This window comes from Letharia columbiana, assembly GCF_014066305.1.
Source record: "Letharia columbiana isolate WasteWater2 chromosome Unknown Sc0000097_s0, whole genome shotgun sequence".
In the NCBI taxonomy this organism is placed as follows: domain Eukaryota; kingdom Fungi; phylum Ascomycota; class Lecanoromycetes; order Lecanorales; family Parmeliaceae; genus Letharia; species Letharia columbiana.
Genome location: NW_023501140.1, coordinates 41,107 through 49,053, shown reverse-complemented (window position 1 = coordinate 49,053; position 7,947 = coordinate 41,107). Strand labels below are relative to the sequence as shown.

Sequence of the window (7,947 nt, the reverse complement as noted above, 5' to 3'; positions counted from 1 at the left end):
GTTCGGCCACTTGTACCATTGCTGTATCACCCCAACAGTCAGCAAACGTCTTGCATCAGCATGTAGGAGTAAGGCCTGGGTGGACAAGGAACAAGATCATAGGAAAAGAAGGAACACACCAAAGAAACTCGAATGCGTAGCCATGTAAGTACTTTCCAACATCTGCGCAAACCCCCCAAACGCCCCGACCAAACTCTCAATAATCTGAAACGTCGCCTGCGTGCTCTGACTGAACGTATTCGTCAAACTATTCGGATCATTCGAAACCCCATTGCCCATCATGCCCGGCTGGCCGTACATTCCTCCTCCGTAACCTCCCATTCCCATTCCCCCCATTCCTCCCATGCCGCCGTACATGGAGCCGTAGCCCCCGCCATACATCGAATTGCCCATGCCGCCAAACCGCGAATAGGGCGAGGAGTAGCCTCCTACGCCGGAGTAAGGGGAGGAGGAGTAACGGTTTTGGTTAACGGGGGAGTACGTTGAAGAATTGCGATTTACGACGGAGGCGAGGGAGGAGGGTTTGTCCGGGAGAGCGGGCGGTGAGGAGGACGAAGTTATTGGGGTTGTGGTGTGAGGATTTGCGGTCGAGGTTGAGGATGCACCGGTAGCTGTTCATTCACTACCATTAGCTCGTTGGTCCTAAAAGGTGCAGTGGTCCAGGACTGTGTAGGGCTCACCAGGACACCTACCAGCTGCGTTTGCCCTTTCCCAGGGCTTGGGCGGTGATACGGCCGCCATGATCAGGGAGACTGATTCTCTGAAAGGCTACAAAGCACCTCAAACCTTCAATCGGCGTATTCCCGCCAATTTGGCGTCCAGTCTTCGCGAGGTTATTTATCTCTTCATGTTTCGGCTGGGCGTGGAGAAAAACGACATGCGGGTGAGTGCTGCCTTGTTCTTCCGGGTGAAGGATTTGCTAGTTACGGAGAAGTACTGTATATATTGGATGGATTGCGGCCGGTTGGTATTAGAAGATTGGTGAATGTTCACAATAGATGGGCTTTGCTTTCAAGGTCTGTTTTGAAGGTGTGTAACCCCAACCCCGGCTCCAGCGTTTGGGCTTGGCGGGAGTGATAGAGTACAGTAGCCTCGGCTCGGATGACGCTGATGAATTGGGCTAAGATTACGGCTTCAAAATATTACCCCAACGGCGCAACGGCAGATCTTAGATGCTGCATTTTTGCGAGGACAAAAAGTTGAATAATATGGTCTTGGTATATTTGTGATTGCGTCTCGTCAGTGTCTTTGAGACGAGACGAGCCTGGCCTCATACTTCATCACGAAGGGATCTTGCAAATCTCTCAAAGAAGCCATGGTTCCATCTTTGAATTTGCACCACATCTGACTACGAACAGTGGGCTTTTGTACGTACGTATAAAAACCAGCTACAGAGCCAGATGCTGGGACTTGCCATACTCGTCTACCCAATCCGACACTCTATCCCGCTCCTTCTCCTTGTTCTTAACCCTCCATCTTGAACACGCTTCCCTCCTCGTTGACCCACCCATTCACCACGTCCTCATTCAGAGTCGTATCAAACGACTGGCCATCGCCCAGAACCCTGATGGCAGCGACCTCATGCTCCCCTGCGATCACCACTGCAGCCGTAATGCTTCCGCCAGTAGGGCGTCGAAACCAATCACTGCTTCCTCCGGCTGGTGCCATGTGCAATGTCGATTTGCAGCGAAAGTTCCCAGAGTCGAGAACCTCGAAGAGATCGAATTCGCCACATCCAGACGTCCAGCTGTAGAAGGTTGAGATGTCAGCGTGTTTCCTTTGAGGCATTTGACTTGAGCGACAAGATGGCGCCAGAAGATCAAGTGGGCTTCTTGCTCCAGAAGCAAGACTGGCGGCACATGTTGCGGTACGGAGAATAAATAGGTTGTGTCAAAACGAACGTACCATGAGCACTCGGCGTTGGTGCCGTACTGAGATGTCAGAGGTATGTGCGCGTTGAGAAGCCAAATGGCGGGCATGTCGCCATTGAAGGTAGTGGAATTCGTGAGAGGCATAGAGAATTCGAGGAGAAAGACCTTCTGGGCGCCCGAGAAGCCATCTAAGTCGCCCCTAAGTTAGCAGTCGGGAGAGGAGAGAAAGGCAAAGCGCGATTTACGGTATGCAACCCCTCCAGGACGCGTGAATCCACAGCCTCCGTCGTCGCAACTTTGGTCGGTCATGATGATTACTTCGGTGTCGTCTTCAATCATCGCATTCGAGAGTACTTGGGGTGAGGCGGCGCCAGATTGGCCGTCAGAGGAAGCGTAGGAAAGAGAGGCACCAAAGCTGTTGCGGTCGTCAGCATTTCTATCCCGTTTCCACATGGTCAAAAGTTCCCTGACGCTGGTCCACCAGCGCTGGTCCCAGAAACCCCATCCGTCCCGCCGAAGTGATTGAGAAACGTCAGACCCTCGACCGCACCGCTTGCTGCGTTGAGATAAGCCTGACGAGTCCAACCTTCGCCCGTTGCTGGTGCACTCGATGTACTCGAGCTTGACGTGCTTGTAGTCGTGGAAGAAGACAAGGTAGAGCTCTGATAAGTCGTATTCGTGTCTTCGGTCGTGTCAGCATCAGAAGTCGAAGCACTCGTGTCATCGATAGCTCCCAGTACAGGCGCATCGGTAGCGACACCAGGCCCAGCATAGACGTTCGTCCATGAAACAAGCTGACCATCGATAGTAGCGGATGCCAGATCACCGACAGCACGCTTCGAAAGCGGAGACTCTTCGACTCCTTTGACCTTGCCGTGGCGATCGTGAAGGTGCTGATGCCCACCGTGATGGCGCACTGCTGCGGCTGCGGCTGCATGCCGTCGATGGTGGCCCTTCGGTTCAGTGCTTCGCTTCTCGTTGGCGATAGTCGTGGGCATATAGACGGCGACTTGTTTCAGCCAAGTGGGACCGCGAATATGTAAAGAGAGCTTACGAAGACCTCTAATTAGCAAAACACCATCAAACCGTTTCAATCTCGAGGGGAACCAACCTCTTCGTTCAACGGAGACAGTGAGCCACTGTAGTTATAACGCACGCTACTGCAGTCGCCAGTATTCGCGTGCATATCTGTGATCTTTTCATAAGAACCGAAGCCCGGGAAACTCGCGTATGTGACGGCGGTCACCTCGGAGCAATACCAATTGCCGTTGATCTCCTGGGCCGTACCAGCCGCGCATTGGGCGGTGACCCCATCGAAGAGAAGAAGTGAGGGGATAACAACCGTTAGAAAGGTACGCATATTGCTTGAGGGTGATATCTTTAATGGATAACAAGTGAGTGTGACGGGGCCTGACGCTATCGTAACGACTGTGATGGGATGTATTTTGGGGATCGAGATCTGGGCTTCACTTGGGTGCTATCTCTCTGTTGACGCGGCCTCCGGGTACCTGCAGTCCTGGGTCTGACCTAACCTGTTCGGTTAACACATTTCATGCTCAACCGTACCCTTGAAACGGCAATGGTAGGTAAGCAGCCCAATAGACTGTCTAGATCAATGACGCACACACCCCGAGTAGGGCACTGCAGTATCAATGGCGTTGAAGGAGTGTCACAATCGTGTCCAACGGTCTCTTGCCACATGAGTAGTTCAAATCACAAGGGCCAAATGCGAACTTCCTTCATCAAAAGTAAGAGGATCGAGCAAAAGTCATGCATGCGTGGAGGGGGGAAGAAAGCAGGCGCAATATCAAAACTCGTTGACCGTCACACACAGCTCAGGTTTTTCCCATTCTCGCACACTGTTATGGCTCTTCACCAGAACAAGTCGGCTATTCCATACTTGAAATTCCCCAAAAGAATAATAATCTTCGACGTAGGAAACCCAGCCAGCTTCCCTTTCCTACCCACATCGATAATATTGAGACCAGATCTCTCCCATTCTCACACACTGTGATGCCTCTTCACCAAAAGAATAAAGTAAAAAACCAGCCACTTCTATCTATAAAACCATTCTCCCGCACACCGTGATGCCTCTTCACCAAAACCAATCCGACTGTTCCATCTACCTCGAAATATCCCCAAAAGAACAACCCACAGCTCCCCCCTCCCCTTCCCCTCCCTCCCTTCCCCCTCCACCACCCAAACCAACACCATCCATCCATCCATCCATCCCTCCCCCTCCCCCCCCCCTCCCCACCCCCACCCCACCCCATCCCTAGCACCACCAACCACCCACCACCTCTCCAGGCCCAAAAACCTCATCGGGACCGAAATCCCCTCCACCCCTCCTCCCCCTCCAACCCCCTTCCCCGCATCCACACCTCCGGCACCACTCCGCGCGCCCCTACACACCCCGGGTCGCAGAGTCTCGACGCGCGGGTCCTGGTAGAGGGGGTTTTTTACGACGGAGAGAGAGAGGGATGTGCCAGCGGCAGGCACCACGGTGCGATAGTCACTCTCCCATCGTTTGCGGGGGGGGGGAAACCAAAGCCGCCGGAGCTGGGACGTTGTGGGCGGGGGAGTGGGGATTACGGGAGCTTGGAAAAATCCGAGATGGAAACAACAGAGGAGAGGAAGATAACGATAACGTTGGAGAGTGGGGAGTATGGTGGATCGAAAGGAGGGTGGTGGTGGTGGAGGAGGAGGATGTGGAGGTTGGATGGGAGGGAGCCTGGGAAGGTGGCACATTGAGGGGAAGGAGGATTCGGGTATGGTGCCCACGGTTAGCGGAATAGGAGGAGGAAGATAGCTCAGACAGCACGCGCACAGACTCCGGAACCCCCGTCTTGGAGCCTTGTACGGGACGCGGTGTGGGTGGTCGGTCTGGAAACGCGGACGGCTGGGCTGACTGTAGGGGAGTGGGAAGGGCGGGCGAGCTGTCGGGAAGGATGGCAGCTTCGGGCGAGCACGGTGAGGGAGGACCGCGATAGGGAAGGGGGGATTGGAGGAGGAGGAGGAGGGGGGGAGGGGGTGCGGTGGTTTTGCGGAGCTTGTCATGCTGGTGCTTGGTTGGGTTGAAGGCTTAGAATGGGTGTTGAATGATCGTTGTCGGCGATCGAAATCGCTGGTCTGGTTGGCAGCGACGTGCCCTGTTGTGTAGTCCGAGACGTCGGTCGTCAAGCTCGCATCCATCTTCTATTGAAGGCCTCGCTCGGGGGTAGATGTCACGGTGCATGGGGGCTTCGACGGGTCACAGCACTATACATTATTGCGCGTAAGATGTAAATGATATTTTAGACATACGCACCAAACCACCGGCTAAACGGACATGACACAAGAGTTACGCCAGCGCACCACTCGGACCCCAGAGTTTGGTCATTGACATTTGAAAGGTTATGCCAGATATCCGCTTAGTTACCGCTGGAGAGATTGCAATATAACCAGTCAAAGGTATACATGGGTATAAATGGCTCGCAGTATATCTCTGGAAGGGCCCTGCAAGGGTACTCGAAGCAAAATACATGCAATGCTGCCCCAGACCAGATGAAGTCTGTGGGTTGGTGGTCAGCGAGAGCACTTCAGTAGCTGCAACATTCATGTGACTTACGTTATATGGAATTTTCGTACTCTGAAGCTTAGCCCACGCTAACTTTGACATGCATAGATCCCGCGGGCGGGTTGGTATTGCATCCTGTGTCCTCTTGACCGGGCTTGTAGAAACCGCACCCGTTAGAATCACTGACGTCAAATCCATCGACGGTCACACTGATTCCACCGCTGTTGACATAGTTGTTCGCTTCGACGGAATAGTCGTAGCCGCTCCAGGCCCCGTTGTTGGTGTCCGAGAAATCGGCCTCGCCCCAAGGGCAATTGAACTGACCGTTTTCGTTCCTGTCGCAGACCTGAGAGAATGAAACCTGACTATTAGCGGCGACGCCGATGACAGCATTTTCGTTGGCCGCAAGATCGAAGAGGAACCAGGCGTTGCGGCTCGCGCCGGTCATAGTCCGACCGGCAGTCTGCCAGTCATCTCCAACTTTGTTCCACAAAGCGATAGTGACTGGGCTCTTGGCAGCGAAGGTGATAGAGTAATCATGGCCGTCGGTATTGCAATCGCTTAAGGGTAGCAAGTTCTGACCATATGGCTCGCCAACATTGCCTCGGTATGCGTCCCCACTGTTTGCTGATAATGTAGCGGCGCCATAGGTGCTGTATTTTGTGCTATCGGCTGACGTGCACCCACCAGGGCATTTGCTGCCGTCTCCCATGTAGACTGCATTAGATCGGCTTGTGTCGCCCTTTGTCCAGACGCTGCTGAGGTCGTTGCAGATGCCAGAACCAGAACCGGAACCGGAGCCGGAGCTGGAAGCTGAACTAGTGGATGCCGGGGGGCTTGAAGCGGGTGTACTGGGCGATGTAGAACCGCCCGTAGTCCCTGACCCCGTTTCGGGTACGCTGGCTGGTGCTGGATTTGCTGGGGCTGGGTTTGCTGGAGCTGGGACTGCTGGGGCTGGATTTGCTGGGGCCGGGCTGGAAGACTTGCTGCTGGGATCGCATTTGCCTCCGGCGCATATGGACGCCCAATCAAGATCTTGAAAGGTTCCGGGGGCATAGGTGGCCGGGTCGCTGAAGTCTGTACGCTTCTGGTGAAGCAGGTCAGCAAGGTCTCGCCTGTGCTTATGTAGTTGATGGTGCGTCGGGTGAGCAAGGGCGCATTCGAGGCTCAGGGCCGCCAGGACCAAAGCCTGGTATGAAAGTTGCATTGCGATGTATAATTGCTAAGTATTGCGGAAGCTATGTGTGGGTAATGATGACGCTGATGATAGATAGGTTTGCTAGATGCGAAGATTGAGTGGAAGTGAGTCTGAAAGGAGTGTTGTCAGCGATAAGGTGTTTGGTAAATGAGTGTTAACGTTAAGAGTAGCAAAGCCTCGGAAGCAACGTGAACAATTGAAGAGACTGGACAGTACTTGAGGAGTACAATAGAGAGCTGAGGCAGAGTGAATTCAAGGCTATGGCGGAGTGAATGTGTGTAAGTAGGATCAGGCAGTTCGAATTCTACATTGGTTGGGCAAGGGACAAAGGCCGAGACTCGAAGTGAATGGAACAGTCATGCTCCTTTGGCTGTCCGACAATGCGAAGCAAGCACACGTGGCTGAGGGTGGCGGTATTGATAACAATGAAACGGGGTGCGTTTAGGTCGTACCTGCTATTGAACCTGGGGCCAGCGCGTTCTAGAAGCGATATGTTTGGATGTTTAAGGAGTGAATGGGACTGTAAAAGAGTGTTGGTTTCGAGGAAAGAAGCAGAGATCAAGAAATGAGTGACTTGATTTCTGTTCCAAGATAGTAAAGAAAGGCAATGAAGTAAGAACGACAGAGAAGACAGCGGCGACGACGAGGTGAGACGTGTGGGGGGGGAGGCAGGCAGGAAAACGAATCCAGGGGTAGGGGTAGCTAATTTCGCTAAGGGGCTTGGCGCTAGGATTCCATGCGGCCTTTAAGTCTCTTAACACAAGCGAATGCCCCTTTCTCCAATCGCCAGTTTTATGTCGTGCGTGATTGTGTTTGGCAGTGCGCCGGAAACGTCAAGATGATTCGTTGTCCTTCTTTTGGGCTGGAGACCAAGGTCGATGATTGCCGATGGCGATGAATGCCTCCAATGACTTCTCTCCTCCCCCGTACCTGGCAGCCCTGATCGGAATGTAAATAATAAACATCTTGTATCTGGTATGAGCGCAACGCGATGAAACCAAAACACTGCACACCTATTCAGAGACCCTGACTTCTGTTATTCTTCTTTTTGTCAGAACATCACCATCTTACCTTGCCGTGCTCCGTGGTGACGGTAAATGATGCAAATCTTGGACATGTTCGGGGCTGTCGCAATCTCGCATTCAAGACGCTGACATGCAGCAAGAAGGCATCGTCGCATTGCCAATGATATGCTCGGTACTCCTCCTTCATCGTACAACATATGCTCCACTATTAGACGCGTGACAATTCTCTTGCATACTTGTCTGGCAGATGGGAAGTGTTGGATAAAAGTCCACAAAAGAAAAGCTGACCTGGTTTCT

The 7,947-nt window shown here is 53.1% G+C and overlaps 3 protein-coding genes across 3 annotated transcripts; all 3 read right to left on the bottom strand.

Moving 5' to 3' along the window:
- Window positions 1–96: 96 nt before the first annotated feature.
- On the bottom strand, window positions 97–741 carry HO173_012827 (uncharacterized protein; the record flags this gene model as incomplete). Its single annotated transcript, XM_037314661.1, has 2 exons — window positions 97–611; window positions 693–741. 2 exons carry the CDS (start codon window positions 739–741, stop codon window positions 97–99), a joined length of 564 nt encoding a protein of 187 aa, XP_037158471.1.
- Window positions 742–1,464: 723 nt separating this feature from the next.
- HO173_012826 (uncharacterized protein) lies at window positions 1,465–3,231 on the bottom strand (the record flags this gene model as incomplete). The annotated part of the gene is made up of 5 exons (XM_037314660.1): window positions 1,465–1,747; window positions 1,906–2,059; window positions 2,117–2,286; window positions 2,343–2,920; window positions 2,983–3,231. 5 exons carry the CDS (start codon window positions 3,229–3,231, stop codon window positions 1,465–1,467), a joined length of 1,434 nt encoding a protein of 477 aa, XP_037158470.1.
- Window positions 3,232–5,506: 2,275 nt separating this feature from the next.
- Window positions 5,507–6,634, bottom strand: HO173_012825 (uncharacterized protein; the record flags this gene model as incomplete). Its single annotated transcript, XM_037314659.1, has 1 exon — window positions 5,507–6,634. The coding sequence occupies one exon, from the start codon at window positions 6,632–6,634 to the stop codon at window positions 5,507–5,509; it is 1,128 nt and encodes a 375-aa protein (XP_037158469.1).
- Between the last annotated feature and the right edge of the window lie 1,313 nt (window positions 6,635–7,947).